The sequence below is a fragment of the Alligator mississippiensis genome, chromosome 2 (assembly GCF_030867095.1).
Source record: "Alligator mississippiensis isolate rAllMis1 chromosome 2, rAllMis1, whole genome shotgun sequence".
NCBI lineage: Eukaryota > Metazoa > Chordata > Crocodylia > Alligatoridae > Alligator > Alligator mississippiensis.
The window spans coordinates 291,104,012-291,125,290 of record NC_081825.1 but is presented as its reverse complement, the minus strand read 5'-3'; the positions used below and the strand labels follow the sequence as shown (position 1 = coordinate 291,125,290).

The following is a 21,279-nucleotide window of genomic DNA, read 5'->3' as shown; positions in this document are numbered from 1 at the left end:
TAATCCTAGTACTTCTGAACCTCCCAGTTATTCCTTACTCTTTGTTTTTTTATTTCTTCCAGCTTGTTAAGTTGCTATTAAAGAGCAGGGGAAAATGTAGGCCTCATTTGCCCTTGTTTTGTGAAACGTTCTTTGGTAGAAACTCAACCTTGAAGGGTCAGATCAGGACAACTTATTCTTTGCACCCCGGTACTGTGGATGAGATTCTGCTGTTCCAAAAATGAGAAATGATGTGTGGTGGTTGTGGTTTTTTCCTAGTACTGAGGTGGATACTCGTTGTAGTATGCATTGGACAACTTTATTCCATATGGAGCCCTTGCTACAAGGGGTAGCTGTCCTTCCTGAGAGATTATTCCAAATCCTTTGTAGCACAACTACAATAAGAGGGGAGGCAGGGCTGGTTGACAGTCTCACCTGAAGTACCTGATTTTTCAGCCTATAATGTGCCAGTGCTACACATGAGAATGGGGTTCACAGTAAGAGGCTCAAAATATGTGACTGATGCAATATAATGCCTAGTTATTCAGCTTTCTAGCTTGTGAAATGGTTACCTGATGATAAAAGAAAACATTTTTCTGCAAGTCAGAAGCCACCAAATAAGGGTTACATGCCCAACTGCATTAAAATGAAGGGTTCCTAATGGTTTTTAACTTCCATGCTTTGTTTAAAAAATGTTTTTGTCTTTCAGCAGGTATCTCAGTAAAAAGCCGTAATAATCACTTCACAAGGCCTTATCGTTTTGTAACTCGAGGCACACAATTAAAATATACAACTTTACCCCAGTTGTTGAATCAAAATGTATTAAATATTTATAAATGCACTGAAAATTCCATCTATCTCATCTCCAGCCTAATTGGAATAATACTGGATTACACATCATTTCCTACATTCAAAACACTGCACAGATATTAACTAATTAGTCAAGCTTTTATTTCCTGTATGCCTATTGTGTCAATACCTGCGAATAGCTTTTAATATATATCCAATATATTTGTTTAAGTTTATCCCTTAAATTTTAATCTTGTTATATAGTTTACCCTGTTTTGATTATTGCCTTTTTCTTCTTATATTCCCTTATTCATGTAGTGAAATATTAGATTGTCATCTGTAAAGACTTTTTTGGGGGGGTGGTCTATGTTGGTACAGTATCTAGAACAGTCAAACCTTTATCCTTGTTTTAAGAGCCTAGGCCCTTTCTAATAGAAATAGATTAATAATCTTATTTTTATTTGGCAGTTTTGAGGTTTTGCTTAGTCTTTTAGCTTTATGTATACATTGAGCCAGTTTTTATGATATAGAATCTTTCTTTTTTAATTCATAAAGTACTGTTTACAGTAGTGAAGCTTTTCTTAGAGTGAATTGGAAAGAAAGAGCAGAATTACTTTAAAGCCATTTGCAGTGGGGAAAAAGGCAGTTCTAGCTAAAGCAAACCTTGTGTTTTCAGCAGATTTTTTTTTTTTTTGGCAAAGAATAAAAAAGACCTCATTATTGAAAAAAAAAAAAAAAAAGAGTGACACTGTTATCAGTCTGGGTGAAATTACTGGAAGTATTTTGATAAATTGGCTCCTGTGCTTACCTTGGAGGTGCCCAGTCGGTGCTAGCCATTGGCTTTCTGGAAAAAGAAAAGGTCTGTACATACTTTGTATAAAATGCTGTGCATTGCAGCCTTTCTTATTGTCAGTGCAGCGCTGCATAGCTCATGTAGACTTCAAGTGTAAATGTGCAGCTTACTCTGGGTAGCTTTCTCTGCAACCAGAAGCAGAAAAAGAACAGTTTGATATGTAAAAGCTGAAATGGGGCAGGAGGGGTTGAGAAATGTGTGCATAGGTGGGAGGAGGTGATCATGAGATTAGAAGTTCCATGGTATTGAAAGATGTATTGAGGTCAAGGAGAATGAAGGAGAAGGCATTAACTACATTAAGGATTTTTTGTGCTGAGAGCTGAGAAAATTCCTCACTAAAATTGTGTGAAAGGTAATTGGAGAACTGAGAGAGCTATTTTCTCAAGCTCTGTGAGAAATGGGAGGTTAGAGTGTGTGCAATAGTGTGTCAGAGTCCACCGAGGGAGTTTGATGAAGGTGTTGAATGGATGGTGCCTTGTAGAAAACTGGAAAGGTTACCAGAAGAAAAGGAGTTAGTGTTAACACACATCCTTACCTGATGTTCGTGAAATACTGTGGTACTGACAATTGCTTTGCTAAACTAAGGCGTTCACCTGGGAAATTTTGAATGTCCCCAAAGTGTATATGTAAAATGATCTCAGATTGGCTTATAAATGGCTTCTAAAAGTCTTGCCAGTACCCGAGACTAAGCTCCAGTGTGGGTATCCTTGTGCCACTCTGTACCTTATATTGTCAGGGTGTCTGTTTTGTTTTTTTCTGGGAAGAGTTGCTGCTTTTCATGGCTCCCATTTTGTAGGCAACATTACATTTTATAGATCCTACTTTCTACAAGGTTATAGCAAATGTCTAGAATATGTCAATTCTGTTATGTTACACATCTTTAAGCAGTTATCAGAATAGCACTTTTTGTTTGCTGTCTGTTATTTTCTATTAGAAATTGTGATTTTCAAAAGCTAACTTGGACTCTGATTCTACAGAGGTTTCCCTACATGCTTGCTTTTCTGCATCCAAGTTGTTCTTTCCATAGGTTAGGATTGTTTGGTGGTGCACGGGGTGGCCATCATAGAGGACACTCCGGTTTTCTGCTACTCTGTCCTCTATTAAAATGAAACCCACTGCCTTTATGTCCTCTATTTTTCTCTTCAAGAAAAGGCCTCTGGTTTCGTATCAATAGAGAACAGAGGACAACCAGACTGTCCTGTATGATGGCCACCCTAGTGGAGTGTGTGTGTGTGATACACATACATTGTGATACACATACTTTAAGGAAATCATTTCTCTGTCTACTACTACTACTACTACTACTGCAGCTACCAATGGGACAACCATCATTAAGAAAACAGTATTCTGAAGGTGCAACACGTATTTTGGAACTTACCTGAAGTATAAGGCAAGACTGAATGTGTTGGAGCTTTACACTGAAGACGTTTAAGAGCGCAAAGGATAACTTGTGAAGTCCACGTAAATTGTGAAGTGAAGTGCACAGATTTAACTATGGGCACAACTTCTTCCGGGATGAGGGCTTTTCAAGTTCATGATGAACACCGTATAAATTTAAATCTCCTTTATGTTATAAACAAACAATGATAGCACCTATCTCTTTTATAGCACTTTTGATCTGTACCTGCGTATACCTTTTGAGGTGCTAATTCCTTAATTCTAACACCTTGCTGATATTTTCACAAATGCTTACTTTAAAAATATGCATTTAACATATACCATCATGATTGCCTTACATCAATATGTGGTCTTTAAGAGACTGTAAGCATTTATCTACATAGATCATAAAATGTACTATATTTTAATAAAATTTAATAGTGTGTAACCATTTCTTACAGATACTGTATATTAAGTGTCACAAAAGGTGTGTATGCATTATGCTTATATGCATGTATAACATAGTTACTTTTAAAAAATTGAAGCTAAAATTGACTTTGGCAAACACCATGGTACCCATGTGTACTTAACCTATTGTATTGCCTATGTGGCAACATGAAGCCTGAATCTGTCTCAGATTAATGAAAGCAAAGTAGGTCAACAACACTGAGGTAAGCCTGAATAACAAATGTTGGGGCAGATATATAAATACTCTGGTGCTTAACTAAGAGACAAATTAGTTGACTGCCTCTTTAGATTCTACAGATACCCGAGTTGTCAAGTCAGTCAATCTGCTGCTCAAAATATTAGTAATTACTCTCTCAATGAAGATTAGCTAGATGTAAGAGATTATTATTTAGCATTTTAATTACTGGGTGAAATATTAATTTGACAAAGAGACCATATAGATGTTAATTATACAGCCATGTATGCTGAACGCTTTATAATGCCATAGTTTTTCTTGTATTTCGGATATACCAGTTTGAACTCTCAGGATCCAGCATAACTATTCTTTTTTTAATGTTGTTCATGACAAATAAGAATAGATGACACAAAAACAAGACATTAAAATAATGTATCCGGTTCACTTTTTCTTTTTTTAATATTTCCCTCTAAGACTAGAATCCCCTTGCCTTTCTGCCCAGGGCGCCAATGTGTGCATCTTCCACACTCCATTCCTCAGGACTAGATTTTGGGGGTGTGGGTCCAGGCAGCTAAGCAGATGGTATCTGTATTGCTTGCTGGAAATGTCTAATTCCCTTTCCTCCATTTCTACCTCTCTCCAGTCTTTCCTGGAGGTTTCAACTGAACATCCCCTATCCAGGAAGGTAAGGGGAGAGTCTCCTTCCGTAGGGAGCAGAGGCCAACACTCTGTCCATGCTTTACACATATGCTTTCCTGGACTTCAGAAGTAAGCTGGGCTTTAATTTACCTTAAACTTGCAAGAGCCTTAAAGTGCTTCTCTGCATCCCAGCATTCAAAGTTTCTGAGTGAGCATTAAAACTGAAGAGCAAAGTAAACATCGCGTAGCCATGCCCATTCTTAGCTGTGGTTTGGGCCAGGGAATCCTCACTGGAAAGTGTGCACGGCTGAAAACTTCCAGTGCCAATAATTTCAAAATGGCTGTCTTGCAGTCCTTCAAACGTGACCTATTTCTTAGACTCCAGCAGGACCTACAACTCGCATCTGAACAAAATCTGTCTTTTGCTGCGTGAATAAAATTTCTTATCTGAACATAATGGGAAAGGGTATTTTTATAAACAGGCAGTCTGAACAAAAATAGTGGAACAGATTTTGCTGAATCATTTCCAGAAAGATTGCCTGCGGGGTGAGACCAAGTTCTGAAAAAAATTGGCCCTAGAGGAATTTGCTTGAGTGAGTTTGTGAGAAATTGCAGTGGGAGGGACTTTACTAGAAGTTGCATTTCAGCCTTAACTGCAGTGGTTGCTACTGCTTCTACTATAAATAGAACCTTGTTGTGTGCCAAATTTCAATTTTTAGAGCCCTTTTTGAATGCGTGCCAAGCCAAACAGTAACTTAATTTGTATGCCTACTTATTTTCCCTCCCTTCCTAAACTAAAAATTTACCATTCTTTTTAGATTAAAAAAGTGTAAAATTAACTGAGATATAGTTTTATTTGGAACTTCAGCCTGTAGCTATTTTTTTATGATGGAGTTTCATTTGCCCCTGAAATGAATATGCTATAATTAAGGTTGTGTCAGGATTTCTTAACTGCCAAACAAATGTTGCCTTGTATGTTTTGCATCCTAGACTGCTGCATTTAGCAGTTTGTGGTCTTGATGGCACATACAAATGCTGACTAAAATCAAGTGAAAGTTTCAGATGTGTAGACAGGATGTAGCCACGTAAACAACTGGACCAGAGGTGCCAAACTCATCTGGGTGGATTGGGACCATGGACTGGAGCCAGCATGAGGAGCCGGTTGAGTGGGGTGCTGCATTCAGGACATGCCGTATGCCAGCTCCTTGCACCATGTACAGAACAAGCCCTGGAGTGGTATACGTGTGTACTGCATATGGTGTGTGGGGCTGGCCTGGCCATGTGTGCTACACATGGCACAGGGGACCTGCACAGGGTATATGTTGCATATGGCACCCCTGCCAGACTGGCCCTTGAGCCAGTGCTCAGGGCTGTGCTGGTGTGGGCACTGTATGCAGTAGGCATCCTGGACCAACTCTGTCGTGTGTGCAGTGCTGGGTCCAGGCTGTGTGCAAGACTGGCTCTGTACAGGTCAGTCCAAAACCCATGGACAAGATCATAGGGCTCTATGAGCTGGATCCAGCCGGCAGGCCATGTTTGACATCCCTGAGCTACGTGGTTCAGGAAGGTAGTTAAAGGCTTGTTAGGGAAAATCAGTATTCATTTATTCAGACTAAAAGCAACAAAAGTGGTTAGGTGGCTGGGGCACATGACTTACGAGGAAAGGCCGTGGGAACTGGACTTATTTAGTCTGCAGAAGAGAAGGCTGAGGAGAGGATTTGATATCAGCCTTTAACTACCTGAAGGATGGTTACAAAGAGGATGGAGCTGGACTCTTCTCAGTTGTGGCAGATGACAGAACAAGGAGCAATGATCTCAAGTTGCAGCAAGGAAAGTTTATGTTGGATATTAGGAATAACTTTATCACTAGGAGAGTAGTGAAGCACTGGAATGGGTTACCTGGAGAGGTGGTGGCATCTCCATCCTTGGTGGTTTTTGAGGCCCAGCTGGATCAAAGCCCTGGTTGGAATGGTCTAGTTGGGGATGATCAGGCTTTGAGCAGGGGGTTGGACTAGATGACCTCCTGAGGTCCCTTCCAACCCTATTTTTTATGATTCTAAAAGCAGAGCATGTGTTTGCCTGTGCCTATGCATGTGTATGTGTGTATGCACATTCACGTTTGTGTCCCTGTCTCCTACCTCAGTATGTAATAATATACGGCATGCCGTCTTAAGACATACTCCTTTGAGTTGTGTGCAGGTTCAGGATACGCTTAGGATCAGAGGAAAGTAGGGCTGAAGGGGCCTCACAAGGTCTAGTCCAGCCCCCTGCTCAAGGTAGGATCTTCCATGACTTAACCATCACAGCCAAGTGTCTTGTCTAACATGTTTCTGAATATTTCCAGAAATGCAAAGCCCTGAACTTCTTTAGGTAGACTGCTTCAATGTCTTAACCATCTTCAGAATCAGAAATTTCTTTCTAATCTACAACCTATATTTTCTCTGCTTCAGTTTGAGACCATTGCTTCTAGTCCTGTCCCTTTTGGCCACAGAGAAAAGGCGGTTTCCTTCCTCTTTATAATTGCCTTTCAGGTATTAGAAGATCGCTTACAAATTCTCCCTTAGTCCTCTCTTCTCCAGACTAAATGTTAGTTCTTTCAGCCTTTCCTCGGCCATGCCTACATGTGTGCGTTACTGTGGAGTAGACTAATTTTTCTGTGGAGTAAAATGTCATTATCTACATGTGACGCTATTAGGCCGCAGTAAACTAATTTTGCTGCAGTAAGAGAGTATAAGACAGTACTATTTTATGGTGGAGTAATTTACTGCAATTAAACACATATGTTGACACTGACCATGGGCTTAAATTGTACCTGATCAGCCCAGCCAGCTGGGTGCCAGCCTCCTTTTGCTGCCAGGCCACATGGCTCCACATGTGTACATGCTCATGTGCACATCCTCATGCCCCAGCAGTGCCCAGTGCCGCCACCTGGAACCTGGGGCAGAGCAGGGCAGGAGTGGCCCCGGTGTAAACTGCTCTGCCCTGGCTCAAATTGCTTCTGTCCCAGGCGCATGTGTAGATGCTGTGCCTGGGAATAATTTACTCTGGCTCAAACCGTTCTAGAATTTATTGCTTCGCATTAATTGCAAGTGTAGATGTACTCCCTGTAGTCCTAATCTCCAGAGTGTCTGTAACTCTACCTAATTTGGTGTTTATTCCCAAATTCGCTAAGTATGCATTCAATTCCATTGTTCAGATCATTAATGAAGATGTTAAACAGTACTAAACCCAGGCCAGACCCTCTTGATACCTCCTGTTACCTAGATATTGAGCCCAGTGGCTATGGGTAATGTGCCTGCTATAGAAAACTGCTGCTCCGCATTATTACCCCCAGAGTGACTTTGCTGGTAAGCTGCAGGTTCATAGGATCATTAGAAAGCAGGCCTGAAAGGGACCTCACAAAGTCATCTAGTCCAGCTCTCTGCTCAAGGCAGGATTGTCCCTGGCTAAACCATCCCAGCCAAACGTCTGTCCAAGCTGCTTTTGAAAATTCCCTAGGATAGAGATTCCACTGTTTCTCTAGGTAGCCTCTTGCAGTATTGACCATCCTTACAGTCAGAAAGTTCCTTCTAATTTCCAACTTAAATTTTTTCTTCTGCATCTTGAGTCCATTGCTCCTAGTCCTGTCCCCTACAGCCACCGAGAAAAATTTAACTGCATCCTCTCTCTAATCATCCCTCAAGGTATTTGAAGATTGTTATCAAATTCCCCCTCTGTTTTCTCTCCAGATTAAATCACTCTAGTTCTTTCTTCCTTTCCTCATAAGTCACGTTTTCAATGATTCAAATAATTTTTGTTGCTCTCATCTTGACTCTTTCCAACCTATCCTTGGATTGGAAGTGTGGGACCCAAAACTGGACACAATACTCCAGGCGAGGCCTCACCAGTGCTGACTAGAGTGGAAGAATCACTTCCCTTGATTTGCAGGTGACACTCCTGTTATAGAACAATTTGTAAGACTGGAGCCTTTTATTGTTACTTTACATCAGGGACCATGTCTATCTTTATAAAGTATTTAGACCAACAGGGCTCTGTTTCTGATTACAGCCTCTCAGCACTAGTACCATTGAAATATTTAATGCATGAATTTGTCCAGTTAGGATGCAAAAGGGAATTTGCCTCGTTGGGAGAAACATCGGTCCCCTGTTTTCCTGCCTGTGGATCTTTCAGGACAGTGGGTGACATGGGAATCTCCAGGGTTTCTTTGGTTACAGAGACACGTTCCGGAAATTGTGCCAGAGCAAGTAGGACTGATGTGGTCCTGGGGTTGAGGTTGCCAGTCAGCTGCTTAGTGGTTGCAGCCCTGGGACTGAATCGGATGTCAACAGGGACCCGGGGAATCCGAAACAGGGGAACTGGGGCAGTCCTGGGGCTTTAGGACCCTCATTTTGCATGCCCTGATAATGGGGATTCCTGGGGTGTGCAGGATTGGGCCGTTGAAGCCCCAGGAAGGGTATAGCTGGAGGGTGCGGGTATAACTGGAGAGTGCAGGCAGCTTCTGGCTAACTGCGCTCTCCTGCCATAAACTTAACAGGCGTCTGCCACAATAAAGCAGCACAAAGTGATACTACCTGTGTCATGGCCACAAATTTTGGACATTTATGGCCCGACCAGGGGCATGGACATCTGCTCGGTCTTTGGGTTGCCATAAAGATTTCATGGTGGCACAGAGGTGATGTCTATCCCACCCGTGCTTTCAGAGCTGGCTGCTGCTGCTACCTGGCAGGCGGTTGTCGCTTTCATTCTCACCCCTTGCCAGGAGCCTTCCTTTCAGATTGCTTGCAGATAATTTAGATTTTTGTGAAAAGGGCATTTTCTGTCAGAAACTCATTCTGACAAGTTTTCCAAACAGCTGTGTTTAACATTTCCCTCAGTTTCTCCAGCTGTAAAACTGAATGCAATAATTCTTAGCCACCCTTATAAAATGCCCACGTTAATGGATGAAAATGCTGCTGATTAAGTTTATTTTCTTTTGAAAGATTCGGTCGATTTTCACAGAGATTCCCTGTGCTAAAAATGGAGAAAACTTGTGGAGCCAGTAATAGCTCTCATATTGGGAGAGCTTTTAAATTACAATCTCTGAATACATGCTAATTATATTATTACTTTTTCTTACATACGATTGTAAGTATTCACATATGCCATGTATACAGCGTACAAAAGATCCCTTTACTCAGCTGTAGTTTGTCCTTGGCATGGGATTTTTTTAGATCTTTTTCCCCCTCCAAAACCTGTTGAATGATGTTATTTTGAATCTTGCTTAGATGCACTAAGCATAAATTTAAATTATTTCCTATGCTGTATTGACAAATACATATCTTATTTTTGGCAACTGGGTACATTTCTGTTTGTTGATCATGAAAGCAAGATTGATAATGCTGATTTGAGTCAGTCAGGAACCGTCTCCGTTTCTTAGCAGTATTTTTACCAGTCTGTCACAGAATTGACCCAGAGTTGGACCGGAACCTTGGCAAAAGCTTGTGTTTCCTTACAGACTGTACCGTATGAATAGGTACTGTTGCAGTGTGAATAAATATTTAGGAGTAAATGTGACCGTTTGAAACCATTTCATTTGTGATTTAATCCACATTTGAGCCCAGGTCTCTAAAGGTGTGTTTATTCTTTAAGTTAACATTTTGCCAAGCTTTATAAAGTGTGTATATATATTGATATAAAAGAATGTTCTAAAAGATATGGTAAAATACTGTGCATTTTGATTTTGTGTGTGGTGTTAGGCTTACAGAATTTGAAGATACCCCAACAAGTCAGCTCACGATAGATGAATTTATGAAGATTGATTTGGAAGGGGAATGTGATCCTCCTTCGTTTACAGCTGGTCAAAGAAAACTAAAGCTGCAGCAGGTGAAGTCTGATCTCTCTTTGGTATTTGGATCTCTGCAGTTCAGTCTTTCCCCTCCCCTCCACTTGAACTGAATAGAGTTAGTCCATGGCTGTCCAGCTGTACCTGTTTCTACTAGGAGCTTCTCATAGGGAGGGTGGGAGTAACAGCTATGGTGCCCTGGCCAAAAATGATTTTATTCTTTACTACCTAGAGACAGTCTCATCCAAAGTGCAGTGAGGTTGTATCCACAAGATTTTCACTGACTCTTGTTAAACAGGGAGACTCGTGCCGGTATCTGTCAACAGTAACTTTGGTGACCATGGATGAAGGACCAAACTGGGTCCAATTTTAGTCGCTATAGGAACTGGGGAGAGAGCCAGTGTGGTTGGTGATTAAGAAGGATGGCACCAGCTGTTTATGCTTTGCAAGAGTATTTATTTTCTGAGGATGAGGGCTGAGTACCCCGCACTTAATTTTCACCCCTATTTTAGAAATGGTACAAGTACATGGATGACAGTTTCTTTTGCTGAAAGTGGCACTGACTTAACTGCTTTTTTTGCATAATTGCTGCCTGCTTCCCTGCTGGGCATTTGTCTCTCTTTTACCGTGCCTTCTTCCTTTCATTGCAATGTCAAGTGTCTTCTTCCTTACAAAACCGGGGCCTCTCCTGGCAAGCTAGGCTGAACTTGTTGCATGTTAACCAGAAGTAGTTGCTTGATAGTCTTATTTGTTTTGTATAAGATACATTTACTTTTCCATTTCACTTAGGAAAAAAAAAGGTCAAGGCTGGAAAGGTGTTTGCTCATCACTTGGATCGAAGATCTTGCAAGTTTTGTTCTTGTAGGAGACACCTCTTGTAGGAGACATGACATTGGCCATATCTACATGAGAGGCTTCTACGCTGTGGTTACTGCGCATTTATTTAGTACATGTATAGACAAGTACTAAATTAAAGTGCTGTAATTCGAGTTACTGCACAGTAGTGCCAGCGAACAGCTTTTTTTGTGACACTGCTGTGCAGTAACCTAATACAACTACATAGTGGTGTCGCATCACGGTTTTTGTCACGCGACGCTACTGTTCAGTAGTATTGGGCTACTGCGCAGTCAGCATCTCGTGTAGACGTGCCCATTGCCTAGAATTTTGTGAGCAATGTACAAAAATAAATATTAGTGTTAAATCAGGCTGTATAATATTTTTCTGTTATACTACATACAGTACTTGAAAGACTGGTGGCTTGATTCCTTTACAAATCACTGGCTGAACAGCAATATGAAGAGGAAAATACTCTGTAGCAATCATAAATTTGGTTTTAAATGCTGAGTCATTGAAAATGAAAATTCTGTGATATTATAAATGTTAAGATGTCAGCTTGGGAGTATCTCAGGAGCCCATTGTGGGCTATTTTTTTTCAACATCAGTCTCCATCTATGAATCTTGCCTATGTATAAGTGGGGTAGCCCTTTTCCTGCTCTAACTCCTGCACACACAGGTGACAGAGTCGAACTCCTATATTCTGATTATATTGGAAGACTCTGGAGTACAGTTACGGTTGGTTGTTGAAACCTAGTGCTCAAGATTGGAATTTTTTTTCTTTTTCTCTATTTATGGTTTTCAAGTGTGATGTTAGAGATCTTTGATATATGAGTGACAGAAACTTTTATAATCTGAACCCTACATCAGTGGTTTGATTTTCCCCAAAGTTTCAGAGTATACCTGTTTACTCTCTGTGAGTGTTCAGTACTTTGGAGAATCAGCTGAAACTATGTGCTCCATATCAAATACTCAAGACAAGCTACAGCACACCTTTTATCTTGATAATTTGTATTAAACAGAGAAGGGTGAACCAAATTCTGCTTACATACATAACTGCATATGATGAAGTTACTTCAGCTTTATGCTGATTTGACTCAGTTGAAATGAGGACTTGCTTCTTCTTCCTACCAACATCTGGTCATATGCTGAATTTGTGACACTTTCCGGCCGGAGTGAAATTAATACAATTACATAAAATTACAAATGCAGAATTATTATTTCCCTGCAGAAGCGGCTCGTCTAAAACTACTGTATTTAGTAGCAATAGTTTGTAAAAATACTGTTTGAATGAAACTCTGCAGTATTGTGGACCATTGCATCAGACTACTATAGCATAATGCAGTATTTTTCATAAAGGGAAATTGCAGCTGGGTTCTGAGGGAGAGATTCCCTGTTCAGACATGGACATCTGGAATACTAGTCTTAAGTTGTCCTGCAATGATGGTTAATATTGCATTGTTGCTCCTGAGCTGGATTTTTTGGTCCACGAAGTTCACTCTGTGCTGCTGGTAGCTGGAGATACCCATAGGAGACTTCCCACCATCTTGGAGAAGCTTCCCTACCAGGGCAGCTAGCTGAGATCCTCTCCCACATGATGGCATGAACTCCATGGTGGACATACTGGCATTGGAAGTTGAAGTAGTCTCCCAGCATCTCAGACTTTTGCAAAGACTATATGGCTGACATCTAGTGAAGTGCACCTGGGTTCACAAAAGCTTGTGCTCTCTCTATATATCTTATTTAGTTAGTCTGTAAAGTTGCATGTCTACCCTGCCTCCTGCGAATCGTGGAGCGACAACTCTGGTGTGTCTGAGCTGTGCTTAGATGAAGTGGGGAGTTCAGCTTTGCGGGTGTGAAAGTTCTTTTTTGAAATGTCAGTTTGGGATATAGAGTACTTCATTTCACATGGTGTTTGGAAACTTGTTTTTTATTTAACTGTTTTGTCTATGCTGGATTACAGATTTGTTGGGAGAGGGAATCTGCTTTGTCCTCCTTCTCAAATGTGTGTCTAGATAGAGTTACAAGTATAAAAAAAAAACAAACCCCTAGACCACTAGATTTAAATTTATTCTGTTGCTCATTTTTCTTTTCAGCTCGAGAAGGAGCTGTCAAAAAAGCTTGAAGATTATGAAGGTACAACTCATGTTCAGTACAACCTATGCCTCATTTACACCAAATGATATTAATTGTTACTGATCTTTATTTTCCTTTAATTACCATAGGTGAAATATCAATTTACCAAGATGAAATAGAGATTGAATTGGAAAATAGTAGGCCAAAGGCAAAAGGAGTATTTGCAAATTACACTAAAGACGGTAAGCATGTAAAATGCCATGAATACTTAAAAATATATATCAGTGGGAAGCAGGGTATTATACATGCTATTATATGTCAGCTTTTTTTGTAATAAACATAGTCACATTTCTATGTTAATATAGTATTCATAAAGTACATGTACTGTATGGTGAAAAATTGAGTGTAGTATAAGTTAAGACTGAAATGTATTGAAACTTTTTGGTGAATGGACTCCATAGTTCCAACCCAGGAAGTACCTTGTTTCAAATATCACTCTTCAACTTTATCAGTATTGGAGTTCACCAGAATCATAAACAACTATTTAAAAAAATATTTTATTATCTTGACAGTGTAAAGGACTATAAACCTGATATATTCCTGTTACAATTTAGTAAGGGTGGCGTTGGCACTAAAGTTGGTCCATTTTTACACAAAATTTGCCCTAATCTACTAACAATTGAATGAAGGGCCTTTGTGCCACTTACTGTACGAAGACCTTGTGCAAAAAGCTTTGTAAAGAACTCTTTGTTAGTTGAATTTTATCTTTAATTATCCTGATAAGTAGTTGGCTGCTCTTGCTAGACCTACTTGCTTGCAGTATTGTGATAACGCAGTGCAATCAATTTTAAATGATTACTTTATTCACAAGAAATATATTTTAATAGCCCAGGTAATGAATTTAAAGTGTGTCTGGAAATTCCATATATTCATACAATGTTCTGAAATATTGTCTGTTTCTTCTACAGATTGTTCTCTGAAGATTTTTGTTCTTTAAGTGAGTTCCTTTCTCCAGTTATCTTGCTTTGGTAACAGATGGTATGAAATGATTTAATTTTTTTTTCTTACAGATTCTATAGAAGATAATACTTCTAGCATATTTGGAGAGGAGGAGGTAGAAGATGAAGAACTGGAAGCAGCTGCTAATCATTTAAACAAGGACTTTTGTAATGAAATTCTTGACAAAGACAGATTAAAGACAAATGAAGATAGAGAATGCAGAAATGGGAACGCACCTACTGTAAGACCACCTGCGCTGGAATCCTTGCTTGGCCCACTCCCTACTGCAGCTAGCCTTGGAATAACAGAGTCCATAAAAGTTTGTATCTCCACAAAGGAGCGAGTGCCCAGTAAGTACAAGATTAGTGTTAAGTGATGTTTAATGTGTAGAAATTGGCCCTGGGAAGACTGGGAAGTGAGAGAGGACTTCTATGATATTCAAAGGTTATAGGAACCACAAGACTGGGTCAGACCAGTGGTCTGACTGGTTAACTGGCGAGTACCAGCTGCTTCTCAGAAAGGTGCAGGAAACCCCTGTCTTAAAGTATGAGGGTTTATCCCTCTTAAAAATATATAAATGTATGCTGCTGTGGTAACCGATGGTATGTTTATATGGCAACTGATAGGGATAGTCAAGTGTTGCCATCATTTTTTCACGTTGTTTTCTCCCATAAGTCCAAGTAACGAATTGAAGTAAGTGACTTCTTTTTGAATTAATGACTAGACACTAAAATCTTATGTATTAGTGTAGGGGAAACATTTTCCAGGGGGAACTGTATTGGAGTACCAAAAGGTGCAGGCTGTGTCCTTTTGCTCTTGGCCAAGAATCAGTCTGTTGTACTTCATTTATTCTTCTGTGGTCTGCAAAGTTGCAAATATTCCAAATGCTTGGCATACAAAATAACTCAACTTATGTTTTTTCTTGATAGGGATTTCTGGGCAGTCCTTTTCTCTGATCCCAGAAACCTTTTTATAACGTTGCATTGAAATGAACAGCAAGGGCAGCATTGATCAAGTGAAGATTCCACTTTTGCAGGAGTCACCCTGGGCTGCTGCAAACAGCCAGTGACTCAAGCTTTTTTTTTTTACGTAAACCAAAACTATGTGGAATTTTTCTTTTTCCTTCATGCCCCTGAGCTTATCTGGAAAGAATCTCATTCTTATCTCTATTGTAGTAAGTTTACTTTCCACAAAGCTTATCTGTCTTTGAATCTGTGTAGTCAACAGAGTCAGTTGGTATCTACATCAGAACCTACTGGATCTTAATGTACTCTGCTGTAAGTATGTGTAACTCTTTAAAGGTAGGGGATGCTCCAATACTCCTTATCTGACTGATGGACGACACCAGCTTATACTGTTTCACTGCTCATGTCACAAAACAGCATCTACCCAGCAGCATTATTTATTTCCTCTTATTAGTCAAAAGCTAAGTCATAAAGCAACACATAACTCTTTATTAAAATTAGTGGGTGAGGGGGAAGGGGAGGCAGCCTTTGTCTTCAACATTAGTTGTTCATGTCCAGCAGAGGTCATTAGTGATTGAAAATGGTTGCCAACTGATAGATGGTCAAGACCTATGAAAAATGAGTTTGCTATTATCAGTCCAGTTTCCACTGGATGTGTCCAGATAATGAAAAAAACCCATTTCCTTTGTTTGCACTGTTATTAGCAATTTTAATGGAGAGGCCAAGGACTGAATGAACTTAACGATGGAACTAATCTGTGTATCTGCTTGTATAAAACAGATACTTCTGAAAAATACTGACTCTTTTGTGATGGGGATTCAAATGGGTATCTGTTTCCTTTATCTAGAATACCCAGTATGAAGTAAAGGACTGAGTGTATACATCTGTTACTTTGGTTTTAGCCTTCAGATCTGCCTAAGATTTCTTATTTTGGTTCAGTTTGATCGCTTTAATCAATTTTTTAAAAAAGAAAACCCGCTTCTCTTTGTTAACTATCTTAGCAGTGGAATACATGCTTCTATACAGTACACGGAAAAATGAATTTATCCGAGATAAGACTTTTAGTAAAATCTGTATATTTTAGTCAAGTACTTATGATTTGAAAAAAGAGACTGCTGTGCTCTATGGACACGCTAACTATGCCTTTCTGTACTTTAGAGATGGATTTATTGCACAACTTGGGAGCAGTGGTGGAGTCCTCAGTGCGTTATATCATAGTTATGGGATATTCTTGAGGTCTACACATGGAATAGGCTGTGTTTAATGATGAAATTATCACTGATTTCTGGTGACCATATACATTACAGAAAAATGTTATTATAATGAGCTGCCTTCTCTTAATAGGACTCAGAACTGCTTGTCTGTGCATTGTAGGCTAAAAAGCTAAGTTGATTCTCTCTTTGCCCAAAGTGGATGGTGCCTGGTTCTCTCCTCACTATTCTGTGATTTTTTGTTGGATTATATAGTATCAGTTCTCACTGACCATAGTTGTATTTCAAAATGTTGTGTGCCAGCATCCAAGTGCATTGAGGAAGGAATCGAACCACTGTACCTTTTGTTGATTGTACCCTTCAGGTGAAATCTGGACCCTTTTTATAGTTGTGTAGGGCATATTGCAGAAATGAAATACTCTGTTTTCTTTGTACAGTGAAACCAAAAGGGGAGCCTGGTAGATACAGGTATTGGGATCTGGCTCAGGATGATATGCTGTGAAGTACTTTCTGCATGTTACTGTTGCATTGGGTATCTGAAGGCTGGTCAGAGAAATGGTGGGGCCTGGACTTTGTGTCCGTATATGGTGTGAATCCACTGGCTGAAGACCTCACATGGATGCATTGTGAAAGCCTGTGCTTATGTCTTCATGGAAATCTCTCACCTTCGGGCTATGCCTACTCCAGCAGAGGTAGATTTCCCAGAAACCAATTGTTTAGACAGGGCTTAAGTGGAATGCTTAATTATTGAAGAGCATTTAATATGTTTTCCCCCAAGCTGCAGTTTGTGGCAGTGCAGTCTGTGTACAAACCGGTTTTATGTAAAACATAGTATCTGAGTGAATTTGCAACACAGAGAGGGCATGCGAGGTTCTGCATTAATGAGACTGAGGCAGGGGAGTGCTCTGAATCAGCAATATGTTAGAGCATGTTTTCTCTAAAAATATTAAAATTAGGAGGGGCATTTGAGCTGAGTGCTTGTTTTAAGTGTTTGCAGACAGGGTAAATGAGGTCACAAATGTCAGATGGAGAAGATCCTGTAGATCACCCCGTCTGTTTTTCCAACATGCGGGGTCTCCCCACCAGACCGTTCTAAGTTTTAAATCTCTTTTCCTCCCCTCAAAGTAGGGCTGCTACCATCTGTCTTGAGAGATTGTTATAATCAAATACCCTAGACCCTGGTCTCAAGGGAGATTTCCTGGTGTTCAATGAAAAATTTTCGTCGTGAATTTTTTCTCATCCCTTCTTATGTCCCCTTGTACCACCCTAAAAAATTTATCATCATCTTTGGTGTTTGTGCCCTTCAGACTTCTGTAGCCTGTTATCTTTGTCCTCCTTTTCTTACTTAACTATGCTATGCACAGCTAACTCGTCTAATCTTGCCTTAAAAATCATTTCTCATAAACCTGATTTTGGCTAAGAGTGAAACCGAGGAAAATCCCTGAAAATAGCCAAGGTAGAAGGGGAACATGAGTTTAAACTGTGGGCTGAAGTTATACACGTTTCCCTGGGTGTGCTAGTTGTTTTTTCAGGCTTAATTTAGATTGGATTTACGCAGTATTTCAGGGCAACATTCTCAGATAGTCTATTTGGAGTGGGAGGGAACATGCAACTGCATGTTCGCCTTACTGTAAGCATCTTTGAAAATCAAGAATCACGTGCATGTACCATCATGTGTTTCTGTGCTCAGGTAACTCTGTTGCTGCAGATAGATTTAAAACAAAAAAGTCCATGGTGAAGCTTTTGTGTTCCCTGTTACAGATTGCTCATGAACATCTGTTCCCCTTCATATCTGTGCCCTCACTTGTACGGTGGACCTGATCCAGCACTCAGTTGTGTCGGAGAAGCTTTCTGCTGACTTCAGAGGACATGAGAGCGGGCTTTGCCTGCATGCGTCTCCGCCTCATAAACAGTTGACGTGGTAGTTAGTGCTGACTCCCTCTTTTTGCAGTTTTCGTTTTGTTTCGTTACTTTCCTTGTCTTTTTCTTAGCTTCCGAGTAAATACGCCAAAAGGGAAACCATTTAAAAAACTTTTTAAAATTCTATCAGTAATTAAAAGTAATGAAACATTATGAAGTGCTATTAAATTATAATTACTTACACATGAAAAATAATGCAGCTAAATTTAGACCCTAATTATATGATATATACTGTACTCATTGTCACCTGCTTGAATGAACACGTCCCAGTCCTCACCACTCTTCGTTTTTGCTCTGCCTGAAGAGTGCTTTCCTTTTTTACAGTTTTAAGCACCTGTTGAAAGTATAGAAGTGTGTATTTGTTAAGTACCCATGCAACACAGGCATATCACATGGAGCATTTGCTCTTTAACGCATTCATCACGTACCACTTTCTTACTGGAAAATATTTTTGGTGGAAAGACTTGTGTCTTTACAGTTTTTAAGAAGTGGGTGATGAATATCTTGCAAGCAAACCTTTCAAATCTAGCCTTCCCTGGCTCATAAATTTGGCTGTCTTGATAGACTATTGTATCTGTGATTGAGCCTTCATTATGTTGTTAATGAGATGTGAAGATCTTGCTGCAGCCAGTATGGTAATGTGAGACCACCAGCTGCTCTACATGCAATTTTCGGTACCTGTAGTCCTTGATATAAATTACAGATGACATGATTTTCTTACCTAACAATGTGTGTCAGTCTCACTGAATTCCTGTGTTACCTTTGCATGCATGTATATAAATTTACCCTGAAAACATGAAAGTACATCTTTTTACATGCATGTATTTGTTGAGAATCTAACATTCACTTAATACTGGAATGTTAATATAAACATACGGGTATTTCATGGGGTAAATGGCTATCAAAGAGGTTGGTTTATGAGGGGGAAAAAGCTGAATACTGTGTATACTCGAAACCAAGACAAGGTTTTTTTCACTGTTTAATTGGAGGGTGGGGGGAGCCCCTCTTTTTGGAACTGAGTATGAACCAGCTGGGGCAGGCATCAGCCCTGGCTCCAGCCTGACCCATGGTCAGGGCAAGAGCCACATCTGGTACCTGCCTCCCACTGCCTGTGCCCCCTTATCTCTCCCCCTTGCAGCCTCTGCTGCCCGCCACCTCCCATAGACTTGCCCCCCCCAGCCCACTTTCCCCTTTCTCTCTGTCTCCCCCCTACCCCATAGTCACTTTCCCCCCATTTGCCTACTCCTTCCCCTACCACTTTCCTTAGCTCTGCCTCCAGCAGGCTGTCTCTCCACTGTGGCCTGGGGCACAGAGCACGTGTTTGCTCTGGCCCTGTAGCAGCAGGGGCAGTTTGTGCCCTGCCCCAGTTGCCGCCACAACTGCTACAGGGCCAGGCTGGGGCCAGAGCAAACTTAAGCATCATGCCCTGGGCTGCAGCAGGGACTGAACCTGCTGTACTTGGTGGGGGGGAAAGGGGAGAAGGGGAGACACAGGTGGGGAAACAGAGATTGCAGCAGCAGGGAGATAGGGGATGGGGGACCCAAGGCCGTGGGGGCAGCAGGCATGGGTCCAGGGGGCAAACAGTAGGGGTGGACAGATGTGAGGGGTCAGGTGTGCGGGGGCAAAAGGGCAGGGGTCAAGCCTCCCACCTGCCCCACCAACTTAGTGCCTGGATACTCTAGATACTTTTGTCTTGATGGGGAATGGGAATCATTTAAAAAAACTTTCTCAAGGTAGGAGATGCATTTCCAGCCTAGCTCTAATTCTGAATTGTCCCAGCATTGGATTCAGTAATGGGAAATACGCCCTTTCTGTCTCCGGATTTTTGTGATGAAAAGCCGTCCATAAAAATCAAATTTATTTTCAAATTGAGTAATGTCAGAGCTTCCTATCTGCTCTTCAAGGAGAAGACTCGTATAAGTTTTTTAAGGCCTCATTAAATGCTTGCTCTGCTTAGGGAGAAAGGGCAGAGGCAGCTTCATCCCTCTTGCTCACATGCACGTGCATGCTTTCTCTCTTGTCCTCTTATCTCCTCAGTCCTTGCTGGTCAGGAGGAAAGTGGCTGAAGGGGCAGCTGTAGAAGTGCTTTCCCATTTAATGTGGCAGCCATTGCTCAGAGCATCCCAGGTTGGAGAGGGTTTTGAATATGGGCGTGAGGTGGGGGCAGGGGATGACAACAGGGCCCCAGCGCCAGCATCTCCCTGTGTCAGGCTGCATTAGGAAAGCTTTCAGCTGGGCTGGTGCACTGGTGTTACTCCTGTACGCTCCTGTAAGTGTTGTTTAGAAGAGCAAGCGTGCAAGAGTAGTGAGGGGAGGAGCAGACAAAGGGATTAGGACACAGCCCTATCCTGCCACGACCAGAGGAAGATTAAGGGGAAGAAACTCAGAGGGCACTTATACACATGCAGGGAGGCTGCTCTGACATGCTGTAACTCCAGCACATTGGAGCAGACTCAATTAATCAAGTGCTGGAGCGTGGAAATTACCACGCTCCAGCCAACTCCAGCGTCATGTGTATCAACGTCCCCGTGTTGAAAAATGACGGCGGGGCACTTTTAAATTAAAGCTTGTTCGAGCTTTAGTTCAAAGCATCCTGCCACCATTTTTTTGTGCTGGCACGCTGATGCACGTGACGCTCCAGGCACTTTTAATTAGCACAGCTCTCAGAGCTGCACTAATTAAAGCGCCCCCCCACCTCCTCGGCCTCCTGGAGCACATCTGTAAATGCCTAAAGAGCTCAGTTTTAGCTTGTGGATTATAACATTTTCTCCTCTTCTCCTTCCGGCAATCTCTGCTGAGGATCATTTGGGTCAGTAGGAACATTGGCTTTCACGAGGAACATTCATGTCCTCCCTTTCTGCCAAAAGAGAAGAAAAATCTTTCATTGAAAAATGTAATTAAAAACCAAAATTGTTCATTAGAGAATTGTAGAAAATGAAAATATATGGAGCTTATGTTGCCATATCAGATTTGGACGAAACTCTTACTGCTTCGTATATTGTTATTTATACAATTCGTCATGTTATCTGAAATGTCAAGTGTATAGGCCCCAGCTCAATTCAGAGAGCCTTCATGGTCTCAGGTTTTATTGTGAATAAAGACTTATTAACCTAGGTCAAGAAGTCACAGTCCTTGCCCTTGAAAGAAGGTAATATAGTGCAGACAGTATTTGC

General features: G+C 40.9%; 1 protein-coding gene across 5 annotated transcripts in view; it reads left to right on the top strand.

Moving 5' to 3' along the window:
• The window catches only part of BRF1 (BRF1 RNA polymerase III transcription initiation factor subunit), a 257,854-nt gene that overhangs the window by 132,640 nt on the left and 103,935 nt on the right, over nt 1-21,279 (top strand). For all 5 annotated transcript variants that reach the window (XM_014598772.3, XM_019479955.2, XM_059723300.1 and 2 more), the window contains 4 exons: nt 10,016-10,142; nt 13,032-13,071; nt 13,161-13,253; nt 14,082-14,360. In XM_014598772.3, the coding sequence (XP_014454258.2) occupies nt 10,016-10,142; nt 13,032-13,071; nt 13,161-13,253; nt 14,082-14,360 (539 nt within the window). The remainder of the gene's footprint in view (nt 1-10,015; nt 10,143-13,031; nt 13,072-13,160; nt 13,254-14,081; nt 14,361-21,279) is intronic.